Source organism: Sphaerodactylus townsendi, linkage group LG13 (genome assembly GCF_021028975.2).
Source record: "Sphaerodactylus townsendi isolate TG3544 linkage group LG13, MPM_Stown_v2.3, whole genome shotgun sequence".
Classification (NCBI taxonomy): domain Eukaryota; kingdom Metazoa; phylum Chordata; class Lepidosauria; order Squamata; family Sphaerodactylidae; genus Sphaerodactylus; species Sphaerodactylus townsendi.
This window is the reverse complement of record NC_059437.1, coordinates 46,508,256-46,528,546: the sequence shown is the minus strand read 5'-3', so window position 1 is coordinate 46,528,546 and position 20,291 is coordinate 46,508,256. Positions and strand designations below refer to the sequence as shown.

General features: G+C 46.8%; 1 protein-coding gene across 16 annotated transcripts in view; it reads left to right on the top strand.

The window, feature by feature from the left end:
- The window catches only part of FBRSL1 (fibrosin like 1), an 839,253-nt gene extending 823,404 nt beyond the window's left edge, over positions 1-15,849 (top strand). For 10 of the 16 annotated variants that reach the window (XM_048514425.1, XM_048514427.1, XM_048514435.1 and 7 more), the window contains 4 exons: positions 5,116-5,199; positions 8,973-9,056; positions 11,429-11,657; positions 13,767-15,849. In XM_048514425.1, the coding sequence (XP_048370382.1) occupies positions 5,116-5,199; positions 8,973-9,056; positions 11,429-11,657; positions 13,767-15,003 (1,634 nt within the window). In that variant the 3' untranslated portion in view covers positions 15,004-15,849. The remainder of the gene's footprint in view (positions 1-5,115; positions 5,200-8,972; positions 9,057-11,428; positions 11,658-13,766) is intronic. The other 6 variants (XM_048514439.1, XM_048514434.1, XM_048514426.1 and 3 more) reach the window with 3 other exon arrangements.
- Positions 15,850-20,291: the final 4,442 nt, after the last annotated feature.

The window sequence follows — 20,291 nt, the reverse complement described above, 5'->3', positions numbered from 1 at the left end:
GCAGCCAGACACCACTGGACACCACCATGATATGATGGGGAAAAATCACTGTATAAGGAAGGAACAGAGGTAATGCTAACCTGCATACATTTTGTTATCCAACATTTGTTCTTGAAATCAGAGTTATGGGCAGTGACGTGGTTATTCCAGGAGAATTTAGATGATTTCCTGTTCAAGTTAAAATAACTAGAAGTTTAAATAAATACAAATATTTAAGCAATGTTCACAAAAGAAGGCAAATGTACCATATTCAAGCCTGGCCCATGTACAAGCAGTGGGGTTTGTCCGTTCTTCAGGCTCCACATTTAGCCCATCTAATGAGATTGATTTGTAACACAGCAACCTTGACAACTGTAGATAAATAGCCTGTATTTGTATAGGTGGGGCAGAAAATTTTCTGTGGAAAAATATAAGATCAGAAAATTTTCCACCCCATATCGCTGGCCATTGGTCACCTCAGTTAACACTCTGTTGCAATTATAATCCAACACATGAGATCAGCTTTGGTTTTTGAAGTAGAAGACAACCAGTTAATAGCGGACAATTACTTGTGTATTAATTGACACAAAGATATTGTCTTTGCCAAGCCACTTGCTTGCATTGGCTCGGTAGACCACTGACAAAGAATCATGAGACATTTGCAAGAAGGAACAATCTGGCATCACATTTCCTGCCTAACCAGCTCTCTTAGTCGCTAAAGACGTTATTGTGCTGAGCGAATAACCAAAATTGCAATCAGTGGGTTTCTCTTTTGCACATTGTTCTGGCTGCGTAGAGGACATGATTGCAATGACATCTGCACCCCGTACCTGCATCTTTTGCATACAGCAGATCAGATTAAATAGCCGTGTGCTCACTTCTCATGCACTATGCTGAGTCCTCTGAGAAGATACAAGTTGCATCGTGCTAAAAAGAAATCTCAGTAAACCTCCTTCTCTCTCAGGGCATCCAAAGAAACCAGCGAGCCCCATAAACTTGAGAACAGGATTCTCAGTCTGTCCTGAACACTTCTGTTTGCCGTTGAAAAACTTACAACCTTACCTTGCATCCATAAGGCCCCTTCCGCACATGCAGAATAATGCACTTTCAATCCACTTTCAATGCACTTTGCAGCTGTGCGGAATAGCAACATCCACTTGCAAACCATTGTGGAAGTGGACTGAAAGTGCGTTATTCTGCATGTGCGGAAGGGGCCTAAAAGTGAAACAACCCAAACTGAAAGCTGCTTCTTATTTAATCTGTTTCTCTTGGTTAATTTAGGTTACTGTTGCTTTTCGATCTGTTGTTTTCAATCACTGCTTTTAATTCAGCCATTGGGGCTCGTTTGCGCTCCCAACCACTTGTGTAAGTCTCTCCATTGCTTTAATTGCAACAGTTAGATCATGATGCAACGTATGTTGACATTTGAACCCTTCTCAGAAGCACTTTAGGAACTAGGGCCATTTCCCCACTCACCGTTTGTTCCAATGCTGTTACTTTCCCCTTAATGCTAACGCTTGGGGTCCAGCTGACCCTCCCTACTACAGGGGCTGGCTGACAACACAGCCAGCCTCTGGACTCTGCCGCTCAGCACCTCACTCAGCGTGCAGTCATTTCTGGCGCTCGTTCGGAACAGCAGCCTTTTGGATGTATCGCCAGCGGAGGCAATAATCGAGGACAGCCCCGAGGAAAGTTCAGCCTCCAGAGCTGCGCTCCAGCCAATCAGAACAAAGACATGCCCAGCCAATCACCAGCGAATGCGTGGATATGGCGAGTGCTGCTTCTCTGCAGCCGCGGCAGACAGTGAAGCTTTCCTATGGTACAAGCTGAAGTGGGGAGAACAGCTGCGCGCTCAAAAGCTGCGATTCATATGAGACCGGTTTGCCTCAGCATTTTTTTAAAGTGGGAAATCGCCCCAAGTTAATTCATAATGCTAGAAAGCATGTAAATGTGAAAGCATTGTCCTCTGATACTTCTGCCACTCATGTCTCCCCCCTTTAACACTCCATTTCCCCCCTCAAAAAAAGTCTTTGGGGAGGCGATTAAGCTCAGGGTAGGCAGGAGACCTGTGGCTAAACGAAAGATCCACATAAGCGGGCTCTTCTGCCCTTGCACTGCGGCTCCACGAGCCGAGCCGCTGGCCCCATCCTTGCCCGCCCTGCAGGCAGCAGGGCAGACGCATCCATGCGCTTCTCAGAATGAGCGGAGTAAAAGGTAAAAAAAACCCAATATATACAGTATTATCTTTATTTTAAATGTCAAAAATTATTTGTGGCTCCAAGTGTTTTCTTTTCCCATGGAAAACGGGTCCAAATGGCTCTTTGAGTGTTAAAGGTTCCCTACCCCTGGATTAGCTGAATATCTGAACTTCAGTTGCATCTTCAGTTTTCAATGAGACTCGTAATGAGACCTCTTGCAGAACTTAAACTCGCTTATCCAAATTACTATATACATCTTCGTGGTATTTTAGCAGGTAGCTCTGTTATTTGGAAAAGCCTAGCATTTACAAATTGTCACACCTAACTGCGAGGAAGGGGGAGTGAGGAGACACAAGCATACACACAAACACACACTTCAAATGACAGTGACCAAAAACAAATGCAAAATATGAGCCGATAGATAGGACTGGAAAAGCTGCAACCGAACAGATAAAGCCCGAGGATAATCTGGATTATCTGCCCCAGTAGACCATTTATCATTTATACATCCCGTACATTTTCACTTGGATATCAGATTCTGCCTGCCTGTGATAAAGGATGCTAGTTTGACCAGCCTCGACTTGAGCTGATATCCTGCCTTATCCTCCGTGGCCAGTAGGCCTGCCCGTCCTTAGAGGAGTCCAAGAGAGGCAAATTAAACTCAATTATTGTTACCACCTCAGTGATTCAAAAGGGGGATTGGGAAAGAACACACAGCCACCTTTGCTTCAAAGCTGAGTTCTCCTTTCCTCGAAGTCCTTTGCCACATTCCTGCTTATTTTATGCCCTCATACATTGCGATAAGGTAGCGACAGCCGTCCGGGGTGAGACCTGCCCCAAGATTGCTCTCTCCGCCTTTTTGTAAATTGTGTTTTTGCAAGACTTTGGTGAACACTGTAGGTCCCTCCTTCTAGCTGCTTGATCTCAGGAGAGTCTTCTTTTTCTTCCCCTACCACTGTATTTGCATTGCATCCTTGCAGTTGGGGTACTGAAAGGAGTTCTAACATGCAGGCATAAACAGAAGAAGGCATATCTGAAAGCAGATGCGCAAAGAACACTCGCTCCCTTTCATTTGTTGATGGGCAGAGAAGAGTGATTCTGTAAACCAAGAGATGTTTATTTACTTGGGACATCTTTAACCCACCCTCTCACAGAGTAGCGCATGACAGAATAAAAATGATGCCAGCAATACTGCCTAGAACAGGGAAACAGAGCCCGCCATGAAACAACAAGGCCACTCAGCAAGCTTCCATGGAAGAGCAGGGTTTCGAACCTACAGTCTCCCGGATCCTAGTCCAATGCCCTTACCACTATGCCACGCAATATGGAGGCAAACCAGTTCTCTGCTGATCAGGTAGACAAGCAAATTCCATAAGTATATGAGCAGTCTGCAGAATTCATGCTGCTTGCAAGAGAGAGAGAAATTGAATTCTCTTTTGGAGAACTTTGTTTTGTTTTAAAGGATGGCATAGTCTTGGGGCACGGGCAGTGGGAACATGGGAAGATCAAGAAAAATGATGCAGAAAAGAGAACACGAGAAGCAGATCACGGGGAATGAAGAATGCCTACCCAGTTCGCTTGCTTGTTTACCCAGTAGCAGCCCCAACTCCAAAAGCTCACTGGTGCTTAAGGATGCATATTTCAGAGTGCAGTTTACTAAGGCAACAGGGGTGATTAAAGAGAGTAATGAAACACAGATTTTTCTATCCTTTCTGCAAATCCTTATGGGTGAACTGGAGACAGTTACAGACCCAGGAGTTCTGTTTGTTCCCAGTTTGTTTAAAACACACCATTAAACAGAACTGTTTTATGCACATTGTTAGCAGAAACTTCAAACACAACCCCCCTCCCAGAGATGTAGAAATTGGCCAGAAACAAAAACAAGGATTTTAGCAAGTGACTGTCGCAGATGTAGCAGAACAGCGAACAGTGTTGCTGGGGGGCCAGAAACTTCCTGCTTCAAATCTGATTTTAACTACAAACTCACCAGGTGGTCTGAGGCAATCTGTTATTCTCCTAACTTTAACCACCACCACCCCTCACTCCCCACACATGCATATACCATAATATGCAGGATTGCGGTCCTGGATCTGCAACCTAGAGAGATGCCATAAGAAGGATATTATACCAAAGCATGTGAAAACACTTTGAAAGTGCCACATAAATGCTCAAGATTATCCCACCAAGAAAGTTCATATTTAATGGCATCGATCCTTCCACATTTCTGCTTTTCTTTTTTGCAATGCGTCTTGCACGGGATGATCATGAGCAGGTGTATGGGACAGTTGACTGTGGGTTGAATCCCACCTGCTTTTTCGCTGCGTCACCTAATTCACTTGCTGACTACAGCCCTTGTCCCATGCAGCTTTTGATCCATGCTGGCCCCATGATCCCCAGCATAGCCTTTTCGGTGACCAAAAGGAAGTCTGCCTCCCCCCCCCCTTTTCCACCACCTGAAAATCTGGTTGGATTCAACCCCTTACCTCCTACACAGCCGCTAAATCAGTGGTGGGATCCAAAAATTTTAGTAACAGGTTCCCATGGTGGTGGGATTCAAACTGTGGCGTAGCACCAATGGGGCTGGGCGGGGCACGACGGGGGCATGGGCGGGCATTCCTGGGCGGGGCTGTGGCAAGGACGCAACCACTGCGCCGGACCTTGGACGGGAAACGAATGCGCGCAGGCTGCCATGCACACTGGTGCACCTCTGGCCAGACTGCTTCAAGTTCTGCGCACTACTGCTGAGAGGAGGGGCGTAACTAAGGCAAAAATCACGTGGCAAAATCACCAATTAGTAACCCCCTCTTGGCACACACAAATAATTAGTAACCTACTCTCGGGAACCTGTGAGAACCTGCTGGATCCCACCTCTGCGCTAAATATTTTCCAGGAGTGTTTTGCAAGTGTATTGAAAGTGTCCTGTGTTCTTTTCCCCCAGGTTCCGCCCACCCTGCCACCACACCATTTGGACCGCTGCCTCACCATAGCAGTTTCCTGCCTACTAGCCACCTGGCAGGTAGGTGTAAGTAAACCCTACCTTTCACATTTATCAATACGTAATAATATGTTTAATGTTCTGGCTTCCAGTGGATCAACGATGCTTAAAAATCTTAAAACATTGGAAGAGTGTGAAGGGACTTCACCTCAGGTAGTTATGGCTGAGCAGCCCTCCCTAGTCTCATCAGAAAACCATGTCTTACGTCCAACATCTCCTGACCAGATCCTCTTCGACTGCCATAATTTTAAGGCCACCAGCCTCCAAAGCAAGTGTACCTTGTATTGTCGAAGGCTTTCCCGGCCGGCATCACTGGGGTGCTGTCTGGTTTCCGGGCTGTATGGCCATGTTCTAGCAGCATTCTCTCCTGATGTTTCGCCTGCATCTGTGGCTGGCATCTTCAGAGGATCTGAAGATCTTCAGATCCTCTGAAGATGCCAGCCACAGATGCAGGTGAACGTCAGGAGAGAATGCTGCTAGAACACGGCCAGACAGCCCGGAAACCAGACAGCACCCAAGTGTACCTTATTTTGTATTGAAGCCTTTTGAAAATCTTCCAGTGTTTCTGAGAATCCTAAAAATAACTACTCCAAAACAGAAATACTGGGATACAGTGTCCCTTTGGACTGGAGAATTCTCTCTAATCCTGCTTTATTTGGTGCTAGTTGGCCTCTGCAGAGCTCAGATTTAAGGGACAGAAGAAAAGAGGCATTGTTCTATCTATGCAGAGACAGTGTTGGACTGACTTTGCCCAGCTGTGTGCCTGTTTCTCAGCTTGAATGTTGGCTTCCACTGGGCTGGAGACAGACAACCAAACAAAAAGCATTTAAAACACCCAGTACACATGAACAGACTCTCACAGTTTGTTCTCCAGGCAGTGTTCTAAGGAGGCTTATTGTCTGTCAGGGTGGGCAACAGGTGGCTCCCCACCTGTATTTTCTTATAGCCTCTGAACAGAAGGGGAGAGGCTCAGTGGTAGAACATCTGTTTGGCCCCTCGTTCAATCCCCAGCAACTGCAGCTAAAAGGATCTGGTGGCAGGTGACGTAAAAGACCCCCACCTGGGACTCTGGAGAACTGCTGCCAGTCTGAGTGTAAACAATATTGGCAGATTGCTAGTTATGCAGAGAAGCAGCAGACCCACTCATTAAAGGTAAAGTTAATTTTTTATTTGGGAACTACATAGGAAAGCTGAGAGACAGAGATAGTTATCAGCTATCTCACTAGCTAGGGAAAGAGGGAGAAGAGAGTTCTGAGGAGAAGGAAATTAGACTGAGAATGTCAGTCTAGAACAGTGATGGGAAACCTTTTTGAGACCGAGTGCCCAAATTGCAACCCAAAATCCACTTATTTATCGCAAAGTGCCAACCCGGCAATTTAACCTGAATGCTGGGGTTTTAGTTTAGAAAAAAACGGTTGGCTCCCCCTTCCTCTGCCCCACCTGCTCGAGCAGGGGCCAGCCTGCTGTAGCCTCCAGCAAGTCCCGCATGCACCGCTCTGTGCCTCTCTAGCATCTCTGCCTCCTCTACGCCTCCCCCCCTCAGGCATCAGCCACCCGGAGCACAGGCACCAGGCCCGCCAGCCGAGTCCTCCCTGCTTACTGCGGTGCGCGCATATCATGCTCAGTGGCCTAGGCCAGCCTAGGTGTGTTTGTGTGTGTGTGGGGGTGATTTTCCACCCCCCCCCCCCGACGAACTCTGTGTGTGCATGCCCACAGAGAGGGCTCCGAGTGCCACCTCTGGCACCCGTGCCATAGGTTCGCCATCACTGGTCTAGAAGAACAACAGGTTGGATGTATGCCCCACCTTTCTGTCCTGTAAGGAGACTCAAGTTGGCTTAAAAGCTCCTTTCCCTTCCTCTCCCCACAACAGACACCTGGTGAGGCAGGTGGGGCTGAGAGAGTTCTGAAGAACTGTGACTAGCCCAAGGTCACCCAGCAGGTATGCAGGAGTGCAAAAACACTTCTGGTTCACCAGATAAGCCTCTGCCACTCAGGTGGAGGAGTGGGGAATCAAACCCGGTTCTCCAGATTAGAATCCACCTGCTCGTAACCACTGCACCACACTGGCTTTAAAGATAGACAAGAGATGACGCAAAAGGATGGAAGGGTCTCTAACCTTACAGCCCTCTCTAGCTGACCACTTGCCTGCCTGCTGCCTCTTCTCAGGGGCCTTCTCAGTTCCTTCACAAACTAGACGTTGTTACTTCCGGCAGACACTGATCTTAATGGACCAATGGCCTGATCCACGATTAGGCAACTTGATGTGTTAATGTGTATGTTAAAATGTAAAGCATCTCCTTACCAGATCAGACTGAAGGTCCACATGGGCCAGAGTATTTATTTAGATATTTGTACCCTGCATTTCTTGCCAACGGGAACCCAGAGTGGCTTACAACAGCGTTCTCTTGTCCTCCATTGTGTCTTCACAACAACAAACCCGTTAGGCTGAGAGAGAGTGACTTGCCCAAGGTCTCCAGGGCAGCATCCACAGCAGAAGCTTCTCCTTCCATGATAGGATCGGTAGTGTGAACTTGGGTCTTTCACATCCTCTGTTGTTGTTGTTGTTGTTTGTAGTTTACGCAGGATATTTCTGTGCAGGCTCTTTGTCTTCAGAGTCCAGCACAAGGCAGCTTTCAGTTAAAACCATGCCACAATATTTTAAAAAGGCATTAAAAACAAGCCCCCGTGCCGGCTGAACGCCCTTTGGAAGCTCCCAGGCTCTGGACAGAACTGTGTCCTGTGATATATCTCTAGCATCTACCTGTAGCACCTACCTCTGAGCAGGGGCGGGGGGGTCCCAGATTCTGTCTGTCCTTATTCTGAGCCAATTTCCTTTAGAGCCCTCCATAGGAGCAGTAGATCTGAACACCAATGAACGAACTCTATTAATGTTTTGTGCATGCTTTGATATTGGATTTAATGACTGCAGCCATATTTGCCCAAAGAGGCCAGTGTGATGGCTCGATGAAGAGTCCAAGATTCGGACATAGGGTGACCAGAAGTTTTCGAATAACGGTGAACAACAACAGCTTGCCCCTGTTGCAGACACTCAGACTTTTCCAGCCCTTGAGAGTAGTTATTTTGTTCTAATTTGTGCATGCGCCATGGAGCGGCATTGCTAAGCGCTGGCCGTTGCCGGAGATCCCCCTCTCCGGTGTCACGTTACTCGTAGAGGAGTCCTTTGTTATCCTATACTGTAGTTTCTCAGCTGCGTCAAATTCTTGCTTCATATTTGGGGCCATATAGTGTGACTTAGCGCACAATCCCAAAGCGGGGAGAGAGGAGAGAGAGAGGATCAGTATATCAAAGGGCATTTAATGCCCCCCTGAGGTTCCTATAAAAGCCGTAGCTTCTCCTGCCCGTTTGCCACACAAAGGGGGAGGGGGGGGGATCACGTCAGAAATCAGTTTACAGCTTTCCATTTTGCCGTTGCGATTCCAGGTGGGTCGGGTTTCAGCTCAGTAGCCGTGCCTGTCATTTTGGCTCTTGGGCTGTTAACTTTGAGCTTTCCCCTCTCCCTTGGCACGCACGCAGCTTAGCTCCAGCACCTGTTTTAAGGAGCAAAGCGCTCAAATCCCTTCTCCATTTTTAACATGCTGGGAATTTTCTGTGTAAAGAACCTTGCAATGAGAAGGATCAGCTTAAAGTCTGGCCTAATCCTACTTGGATTCAGACTATTTATAAAAGGGGGGGGGGAGAGAGAGAGAAAAGAGAGAGGGGGAGGGAAGGAAGGAGGGGGCGCTTTTCGTTCTCCAGCATTCTTGGCAAAATGCCGGCTAAAACCCTGTTTGCCTTTCCAGATCCATTTAGCAGGTCAAGCACCTTCAGCGGCCTTGGGAACTTAGGCAGCAATGCCTTTGGAGGATTAGGCAGTCATACTCTGAGTAAGTACTGGCTGGGTTACTGCAGACAAACCTCCTCTCCAGAGAAACCACATGCTCACATTGAAAGCAGCTGCTGGTGGTTTTATTTAAACTTTCCAAAAAAACCCCAAAACCCTCTTTAATTCCTAACCTCCATCCTCCTTTTTTGGGGAAAGCAAAACAAAACTGCACCTAAGTGTTCCAGGTCTCTGCGGTGGGAGCTTTTCCGCAAGTTGCCCTCATCCGGCCTCTGCCCCGCAAACGGGCTCCTCCTCCGTACGCCCTCATCTTGGAGGAAGGTGCCACGATAAAATTGGCATCTCCTTCCTGTCCCTCCGGTCTGCTTATCGGGGCTGATTCCGAAAGGCGTGGGGTTGGGCTCTCAGAAACCAGCCTGGGGTATTGGAATCATCCATTGGTTTTTCTCGGCAAGAAGCCCCAGTAATGTCCAGAAACCCTTCTAGATGCTTACCCTGAGCCAGTCGTCTTGTTTGAGGGCTTAATTCAGCTGTGAACGAGCCCCGATCCGGCAGAGGAAATGAATGAGTGCTGCAGCATTGAAAATGTTGATTCGGGAGCCACAGCTGGACATAAAGATCCCCATTCTGGTTGTCTTGAAGAATTCCAATCTGTTCAGTGGGAGGGGAGAGTGATGAACTGATTCCATCCACATTTCTTTCCCTGAATAGATGGTCAGTGCTATTTATGCCACCTGATGGCTCCAGGATCAGATGTTTCGATCCTGTAAAAGGCATAATCTGCACTGTTTTCCACTAGAGCCAACGGTCGGTCCTCTTGCAGTGCAAACGCATGGGGAAAATCAGGTCATGGTGGGTTTACCCACACACCTTAGTCCAGGGGTCTGCAACCTGCGGCTCTCCAGATGTTCATGGACTGCAATTCCCATCAGCTCCTGCCAGCATGGCCAATTGGCCATGTTGGCAGGGTCTGATGGGATTTGTAGTCCATGAACATCTGGAGAGCCGCAGGTTGCAGACCCCTGCCTTAGTCCAAAGCAAGCCTCTATGCAGGCTGTTGCTGTGATCTAAGATCTCTAAGATATAAGCCCGTGGTGGCGAACCTTTGGCACTCCAGATGTTATGGACTACAATTCCCATCAGCCCCTGCCAGCATGGCCAATTGGCCATGCTGGCAGGGGCTGATAGGAATTGTAGTCCGTAACATCTGGAGTGCCAAAGGTTCGCCACCACTGATGTAAGCCAACCCCTTCCAACATAACACAGGCAGTTACAAAAAGGAATTGTTAAAAAAAAAACACCCCACTTATCACATCAAGATCAACCCAACATTAATTGGGTTCCCATGTTCCGTATTTATGGATCTCTGGCCACAGCCATGTTTCATAAGAGCATCTTTCAAAAAGTAAGCGGAAGCTGTTGCACCAGGAGAGTTGCAAGGATCGTTGAGAGGGTCCTTTGAATCGGGCCAATTTCTCTGGGAGAAAAGCCTGTTGGGTTGGGACATTACGTTTGAAGAAGGTTTCAAAAAGATAACTTGCTAACTCTTTATAAAAGGAAGCTGGGGTGAGAAAAGGAACCATTGTCTCTGGGACTGCAGAGCTTTACGAACCGTCACCAAGAAATGTCGCTTTGCGTACTGTCAGAGGGCTACCCAAAAAAGGGCTGTTGGATTCTGTTTTATCTTGCAGGCCTAAAAAGTAGCCTTTTCCTATACCTAGCACCCTCCAAAAGCACAACAGTTTACCTCTCAATTCACCCTAGAGGTTATTTTGAGTATTAAAAAGAGTATCCTAGTACTTAAAAGAAACTACCCGCAGGACAGCTGGATTTGCCCACGGGAGCCTTTTTTTTGTAAGGGAAGGAACGTCAGTTGGTTATAAAGCACACCAAAGTGACTGATCCATACCAGAGAACAAGAGAAAGAGAGGCAGAGAGAGCAATTTGCTATATTCAGGCTCAGTCTGTTCACCCCAAAATCACAGATATCAATCACTGCTTCCCACTTCAGGTGGCTGATCTTTTTTTAACTAGCTGCATTCTCTTTGTTAATGTCAGTGGCGGGAAGCGATAACAGTGCCAGTTTAACCACAGATATCTCAGTAGGGGAACTGGGTGATTTGGGAGTCGCCTCTTATCTTCAGAGTGAACAGCCTCATTACTTCTACAAAGTTACTCAGATCTGTAGTTAGCCTTTTTTTTTTCCAGACTTGAAATGGCTGCTGTTTCATTCCCTGGTTATTAGAGCTCTCCTGCTATTACCGTTTTTTAAGTGTCTTTTTTTCCCTCCAGCCTTGAAAGGAAACTGTGCCAGTAATTGGCACTTTTTGCTGAACTGATGTGGGACAATACCCCCTTTTGTTCAAAGGGGGGTAGTGAATTAACCAGGTCTTTCCCTTTTGCTCCCGGTTTCAGGTCACAATAGCATTTTTGCCCACAAAGAAGGGCCAAACGTCCAGAGCTTTAACAATCCTCATGAGCCGTGGAACAGACTCCACCGAACACCACCATCATTTCCAACCCCCCCTCAGTGGCCCAAACCCAGCGATTCTGAGCGGAGCTCCTCAGTGACAAACCACGACAGAGACCGAGAGTCAGAGAAGAGGGATCTTTCCATAAGCAAAGAGGACAGAGACAAAGAGAGGTGAGTGAGAAAAGTTATATCCGGCAAAGAGGAACAAGTAGCTTCACTTTGATTGTTGTTTTGTTTCTTTAATTTATGCGAAAGACATACGTTGCATTTAAAATTTGTTAAATAGATATTCTGTAGTATCTCTTTGTCTAATTTAAATTCTAGCTGTGGACTGGAGCAGTTGCCTCCCATCTGGATGTTGCAAACACCACAGGTTGCTGCATATGCGGCCAATCACATGCAGCTGCTCACCTTGTGAACCGGGCAATTCTCCCCACAAACGTCTCACACATTTAAACAGTGAAAATTGCCCTGTTTAAGCTCTGAGCTGCGTTGTGTTGGTTACTCAGTACTTGACCATGTGATTTAAAATGGCCTCCATGTATTAAACTGTACCATGTAATAGGTCCTTTTAAGGCAGTGATGGTGAACCTTTTTGAGACCGAGTGCCCAAATTGCAACCCCAACCCCACTTATTTATTGCAAAGTGCCAACCCGGCAACTTAACCTGAATGCTGAGGTTTTAGTTTAGAAAAAAACGGTTGGCTCCCTCTTCCACTGCCCCATCCGCTCGAGCAGCGGCCAGCCTGCTCTAGCCTCCTGCAAGCCCCGTGCACACCGCTCTGTGCTTCTCTAGCATCTCTGCCTCCTCTGCGCCCCCCCCCCCCTTGGGCAGCAGCTACCTGGAGCACAGGCACCAGGCCCACCAGTCAAGTCCTCCCCGCTCACCGTGGTGTGCGCAGTCGTTCTCAGTGGCCCAGGCCAGCCTAGATGTGCGTGTGTGTGTGGGGGGGGGGGATGATTTTCCGTCCCCCACATGACGAACTCTGTGTGTGTGTGCCCACAGAGAGGGCTCTGAGTGCCACCTCTGGCACCCGTGCCATAGGTTCGCCATCACTGTTTTAAGGGAATGGAAATGATTAGCTGGTAGAAAGGTGCAAGCACTGGGTTATTAGTGACCCATGGGGTGATGCCACATCATGACATTTACTAGGCAGGCTGTGCTTATGGGGTAGTTTGCCATTGCCTTTCCTGGCCGTCTACACTTTACCCCTGGCAAGCTGGGTAATTTTACTGCCTTCAAAAGGATGGAAGGCTGAGTCAACCTTGAACCTGTTACCAGAGCCCAACTTCCGTCGGGATTGAACTCATGTTGTTGGCAGAGCCTTGACTGCAGTACTGTAGTTTACCGCTCTGCGCCACTTAAGTTGTTAGGGGCCAAAAAAAGGTAACTGTTGGCCAAGGAGGAGAGCGGTAAATGTGCTGCTGAGGTATTTTGTACCATTTCAGTGCCTTTGCTGGCAGCTGCTCTCTAACGTTGCTTGTGAGGACAGCTGCTCATTTCGACCTTTGCTCAGAAAGGCTTAATTCTGCAGCTGGAGTCAGCTGGGCCAAACTTGGTGTAGCCGCTCGGTGTGTTTAATTTTTTTTTTTTAAGTGGAGGATTTCCTCAAGGTATTAGAGGGAAAAAGACTTCAGATGCAATCTGGAGGGGGAGGGGGGATCGAATTGCAAATCAGTCTAACCCAAGGAAAAAAGTTATATAACTTGCCACCGTTCTTCACTCCTTGTCTAAAGGAATCATGGGACACCTTCCCTTAAAAGATACTGATGCTATGCAGATTCAGTAGTTGCTCATTGAGCACCACTCTATTATTCAGTTGGACCATAGCCATTGAGTTTCCTTAATCATTTTTCTGTCATGCACAATCCAGTCTTGGCAAGCCAATGCACTTTTTTGCTTGTTTTGGCTTGAGCGCCCGATCCTGCTGAAGTCTAGAGCAACCGTGGGTGTTTATAAATCATCAGTATCATTCTCCTATTGCAAGCATTACTCGGTTAAGCTATTCAAGGTCAGAAACTTCCAAGCCAGGCAACTGAAGTTCGAATTAGGCCAAGTGTCCTATTTCAAGCAGTTTTCTTTTTCATATTAAGCTTTCTTCAAGCGTTGGAAATTCATTGTTCTCAGTTACTGTAACTGGTTCCTTAGACGTGAGCTTTTCTGTGGGAAAAGAACCAGCCATTTCCTTCCCTTATAACAAAGGTATTACTGACAGCATATAACTCAACCTGTCACAAGTTGGCCACACACTCACCATGTGATCTTTTTTCCCCCTCCAGGGATCTTTTGGATAAAAACAGGCATTCAAACAGATCCTCGCCAGCTTCCGCTCCAGTGAGTCACCAGATCAGCAACCTCATCCGTAGCAACAGCCTAACCTCCAGTGATCCCACTAGGCAAGTAGGACTCAGTGACAGAGAGCGGTCTAAAGAACCAGAGAGAGACATTCCTGACCGGCTGAGGGACCCTCCTCCAATCGTGGAGCACAAGATAAAAGAAAGCCGCTCCCCAGTGAAGGAACCACCAAGCCATGATAAGAGATCCTCAGAGGACAACACAAAGCCAGTAATTCAGTCTGTATCTCCGTACAGCAAACCTGCACTGAGCGAGAGCTTGAAACTCAGCAATCTGATGAACAAGGACATTGAAAGAAAGCCAGAGCTTCCAACTGACCTTCAGAAGATAAAGAATGACATCAAGGTCAAAGAGGAGCGCAAGGAGGATGGGGACGTCTTGGTTGTGAGCTCAGAACCTTCACAGCATTCCAGAACTGTTGAGCACCCCCCGCCACCTTCCTTGCATGGATTACCATTGCCCCATACAATGGCAGCCACAATGCCCATCTCCATGGGCAGCGTCCATCAGATGAACAACATGAATGTCCTGGACCGAAGCAGAATGATGACCCCATTGATGGGCATGAATACCTTGTCAGGAAGGGAGAGGCTGCCCCACCCTGGGTTTTCTTGGGACCCAGTGAGGGACCCATTGCGGGATGCCTATCGGAGCTTAGACCTGCACCGTCGAATGGACTTCCAGCTCCGAGCGGACCCCATCCATAGGTTCCCCACCACTTCTGGATTCTACGACCACGAGCGCTCTTACCGAGACAGAGAGCCCCATGACTATAACCATGAGAACCTCCTTGAAGCACGGCGTGAGCAGGAAAGGCTCCGCCAAGCGGAGGAGAGGGAGCGGTTGCACTTACGGGAAGAACTCGAGCGTGCCAGGATGCAGCACTTGCACCCCTCCCCTATAGAAAGTCACTTGGCACACGTGCCATCCTTCATGCCTCATCTGGGCGGGATGCATTACCCCAGACTCAGCCCCTCCGCAGCCATGCACAACGGGATCCTAAACAGGAACCCGCCCACAGCCGCTTTGAGTGCCCCGCCCCCTTTGGTACCAGCCAGTAGTACAAGACCTTCCTCTCCCCGCCGGACTACTCCGCTCACAAACTCAGAATCAAGAGACTATTCTCCTTCTAGGAACCCCAAAGAAGTCGAGGCTCGATAATCCCTAACAGGCAGGATGAATTTTAAAACTCACCTGTAAATATAGGAGGAAGGGGGGAGGAAATACCTTTTAAAATGCACTGCTGTAAACTTTTTTAAAAAAAGAAAACTGTAAAATTTGTAGAAATTAAGCACAGTTCCATAAATAATTTGGGGGCGGGATAGGGGGGAAAGGTGATAGGTTACAAACCTGCCAACCGGATGGTTGCTGAAAATGGAAATTTAATATATAGGTCTTGATTTTTATTTTTTGCTTTTTTTTGTTGGGTTTTTCTTATCTTTTTTTTTTTTGCTTCTGTACTGAGTTAAATTACCAAGTTTGTACATTTTTTTCCCAAATGTGAGAAACGTTTTTAATGAATTTGTATTTTTTTTAAATTTTCTGCTCTTTATTCACTTAAGAAAAGCATTTGTTTTTAGTTTAAATTTCATGGCCTCAGATCCTTAAGTAAAACAAAAGTCACCCAGGGTTTCTTAAAGTATTATTTATGGAAATACTGTAGTTTCTTACAGTCCACTGTGAGGTTCCCGAATCGAGGCCGCTCACTTCTCTTGGTACTTTGGAACTGAAGTTACAGATATATATTAAAATAATAATAATAATAATAATAATGTACAAAACCTATGTTTGTTTTTTGCCTTATATAATGAAGAAATGAAAATTTTTTTGACTTCTTGTTTTAAACAACAAAAAAAGAAAACGATATGTAAATATTCTGTTAATATAAATGTACACCAATATTGAATTCTTAACATAGGTAGACTTTATAAAAAATGGTTTCTAAAACCACTCTCTGATTATTTGTTAATATTATTCCAACACATCCTTCTTACTTCTTGAGGGGGGGGAAAAATAACACTTGCTCAAATACCACATTGTGGCATATTGCTTTCAACGACACAAACAAATCTGGAACAGGTTCTGATGGGTGGAATAGGAAAGAAAACAGATACGAAGTACACGCACACCAAAAAAACTGCAAATGAAATAAACAAAAATGTATTGTCGAAAGCTTCCACCGGCTGTGGTGCGTTTTCTGGGCTGCGTGGCTGTGATCTGGTAGTTTTTACTCCTAACATTTCACCCACATCTGTGGTTGGCATCTTCAGAGGCATGTCATGGTGAGATATGTAAACACACCTTAGCGTGACATGCCTCTGAAGGTGCCAGCCATAGATGCAGGTAAAATATGTGGAGCAACAGCTACCAGATCATAGCCACAAAGCCCAGAAAACCCACGACAGTCAAATGAACAAAAAAATTCTTCTGGAAGGAATAGGCACTAATTTGGGCGGAGGAACAGAAGGGACCTTGGAGTGTTGTGTGGTTTCCGGGCTGTATGGCCATGTTCCAGTAGCATTTTCTCCTGATGTTTCGCCTGCATCTGTGGCTGGCATCTTCAGAGGATCCGATGGTAGTAAAGATACCTGTGGAATGTCCAGGGTGGGACAGGTAACTATACTCCACTTGCTTTACTACCATCAGATCCTCTGAAGATGCCAGCCACAGATGCAGGCAAAACATCAGGAGAAAATACTACTGGAACATGGCCATACAGCCAGGAACCCACACAACACTCCAATGATTCTAGCCATGAAAGCCTTCAACAATACAGAAGAGACCTTGTGTTTCACTAAGAAAGGAAACCTGGTGGAGGGTTTTTTTTGTACAGTCTGAAAAGGAGAAGATCAGGCTCCAGATTACCAGTTTCTGAAAGATGGAACTGATATGACAGATTGCCTCTCCTCTTCCCCCTACCCAAGTGCTTCGTTGGTACTCTCTGCTGGTCCATCTGCTGGTCCTCTCACTTGAAACCATAGACGAGAATAAAAGCGATGCGGCAAAAAAATGCCCGCATGTATGTTTCAGTGCAAATTCTGCATTGCACCAGGATTCGTTTTTGTTTTGGCCTTTGTTTTATATTTTATTTCATTTTCAGATGTAAATTTTGCGACTATCACAGTCTATTCAACAGCTTGCAGAACGCTTTAAAAAAAATTAAACTTCTACCTATTACTTATGTTGTCGCTTTCCTCCTCCTCAAACAACAGACAAAAGAACCAGGCATGTAACATCTTATGGTCCCCTGGAACCGTATTTTGGTAGTGAGTTACATTCGGCAGCCTCCATTCTTTGTATCATCCCAGCTCAACAAGTATCCATGTACTGACACGCTGTACCATCCTTTTTCTTCACTTCTGGGATTCATGTTTTTACATTATTCTTGGTTTCTGCTCTTCAGTTAACTCAACCATCTGCTAATATTTAGTGTCTTTGGATTTCTGTATTTCCTTCCCTTTCGCTCTCCCATCCCCCCCAGTCCACCTCCCTGCATTCCCTGTAATTTTAAACATTCAGTTTCTTTGTAGATCGTTGAAGATAAATACAACATTGATTTTGGATGAAAAAGGTAGTTAAGTGTTTGTGTGTCAGATCTAGTCACAGTGACTGCCAGAAGGGAGAGGGAGAGTAAATGGTTTATTGATAAATGTGCTCAGCCTGTCAACGGTGATAAAATCTTTGGCAGATTCAGAAGACCAATACACTGTTAAACAGCCGTGTGGCTCAGCCAAGAGTTGAACCTTTGCTGTAAGCTGCTTGCCGAGTTCAAGCCTGCTCTTCAGCCACGGACGCGCAGTTGTGTACAGGATTCAAAGTGGCACAGAAGGTGCCACAAAGCCATGGCATACACATTGCCTGACAATTAATGAAGGATTGTGGGTCAGGCTATGCAGGCAGCAACCCCAGTTGCAGTGCCACGTCACTGTTGGTTTAAAAAAGGAAGTGACATAGGGTAGCTCTAAGAGCTGCCAGACACTCTATGGTAAAAACTATATAGAGTCTTTGGTGATGCCTAGACCTCCCCTATGTCACTTCTACTGGAAGGGACGTAGCAACACACTTTTTTACTATTTTTCTCTTGCCACTATTCAAAGCATAATTTGGCAACAGGAGCACTGAGAGAATTTGATCCCTATGCTGGTCAGCAACTAAAACTGTCACTTTGAGAATGGGGTGTTAGTGATGATCCAAGGCTCCCTTACCCCCACCCACCAACAACAAAACAAATTCAACCCCTGGGCCCCACTATATCCCTCTAGTTTGGGATGTGGGTACAACCACAAAATGGTTGCCACAGGAGGTGAAGGTAACAACAAAATGGTTGCCACTGGACACAGTGCCAACCACAAAATATTAGGGACTGAGGTTACGCACAACTATCGTAGTAACTGTTCAAAATTTCAGGCAAAAACTGCTTAAGATGATGTCTTTTAATCTACACAGACAATCATACCCAGTGATCAAGCCAAAGCCCCTCTGGACAAAAGCTCCACCTGTCTCTGCCCACTTTCTAAAAACACTTGGTGAGCACCAGGGAAGATGTTGGGGGGAGGCATGGTGTCCACATGGACAGACAATTTGAGTCCACAGGCCTCATGCTGGGAGCATCTGTTCTAGGTGCTGCAACCTCTTACAGCAGAGTCCTGAACAGAGCTACACCCTCTGAGTTCACTCCAGTCATTGGGCGTGGAAGAGTACTGCACTGCTGGTTTGCAATTTGGAGGCCAGGTGAGTTTCCCTTTATGCAGCACAATTTGGCTCAGGAACATCCAGTGACTTCCTATTAAAAGCGTTCTGAAAAAGACAAGCTCTTCAAAGGGACTTGTGTCAATGGAGCCCTCAGTTGCATAAAACTTGACTAGTTTTTGTGAAGCAGTTGTCTTGGGAGAGCTGAAGGGTCTCAGAGTAACAAATATCATTACATGGGGGGTGGGGGCAACGGGCTCCATAGTCTGGCATTCACTTTGCTTGTGTATTACCCTCTCTCTGCAAAGAACGAAACAAATGCACCGTGCAGGGTTCTCTCCAGAGAGCATTTTTTGCAGGCCAAGCAGTTCTCCACCTGGCATCAACGCCGCTTTTGCCGGAGAAATCCTGAAGGAAATCAGAAAACTTCAAAGGCCATTGCCCCGACTGAGTTCACAACCCCGTAAAGCTGCCACGATCAATATTTTATCAGGAATACACCATTTCTAGTAACACTCTGTATTGCAGGGGAAAGAGGACTAGGAGGGGGGGGGGGGGATGACAAGATGAAATTACAGACTTCCATTTCAGAACATAATGGAAAATCCAAACAGTGGTTGGAGGCCTCGACTGAGGGGGGGAGGGAGGCAAAGAGGAAAAGCATTCTCAAAAATCCATCAGAGCTGCATGCAGCTTAAGAGAAAGGGCTTTCCTTCTGTTGCATCTGGCACCTGCTGTTGAAAGCGCACAGATAAGTAATCTGTGCAGACGTGGATGATGAAAGAGTCTTCACAGGTGCTCACAAAGCTGAGAGCCGGGTCTTCTTGCAAGAGCCTCCTGCCCCATCAACCTTCTCAAAAATTTATCGTCCTGGCTTTTTCTTTCTTGTGCTTCAACGAAAACGCCTCACACCAGAGTTTTCTGTGGCTCAGGCCCATTAGCCTTTTGCCTTGAAGGAAAGTGGTTTTCACAGCTGTGGAGTTGCCGTCCCCCCGCCTGCGAATCCTGGGAGTTTTAGAAGGGCAGATCCTGAGGAGAAGGCAGCATCATGGATACTGTGATGTCACAACTGTAGGAAATCTCTGTGGTAAAGTGCATAAAAATTAAGGGAGACTCCTAGAGTGTTGCAGATAGCATCCCCCCACCAGTGGTGGGATTCTATTTACGCCCTTCCATGAATCCCCCCGCCGTGCCCCTCCACTGCTGGTTGCTCCCCCCTGCCACCCACTTACCTGGCTGCTGCGGAATAACGTGGCTGGCCTGTGGGGGGGAGGTGAGGGAAGGTGGTGGCGGCAGCTTGGCCTGGAAGGGTGAGCGAGGGGGCTTTCCAAGCCCCAGAGATCACTCTGGGGTTCGGAAAGCCCCCTTGCTCGCCCTCCCCTGGGGTGGTGGGATTCAGCCGGTGAGCTACCAATTTGGCCACCAATTTGGCCGAATCGGTGCAAGTTGGCTGAATCCCACCACTGCCCTCAACCCCATTTTTCCCCATTGCTCAACTGATCAAGAGGAGACAACAGAGCAGGCACAGGAGTTCATGCCTAGTAAGGCTACGTAGCCAATGTTTTGATGAAAGGGTCAGGTCAAAGATTCCCAAAACCAGTTTGCAAGGCTTAGAGAAAAGAATTTTCCTAGCCACAGATAAGTCCCAAGTACTCATGACTGTCCTTGCTAATTTTGTTGGCAGGAGAAAAAAATGGGAAAAGCATAGAGAATGATGTTCTAGGAATTTTGTCTCAGTCTCAGTTCCTAGGCAGTCATCC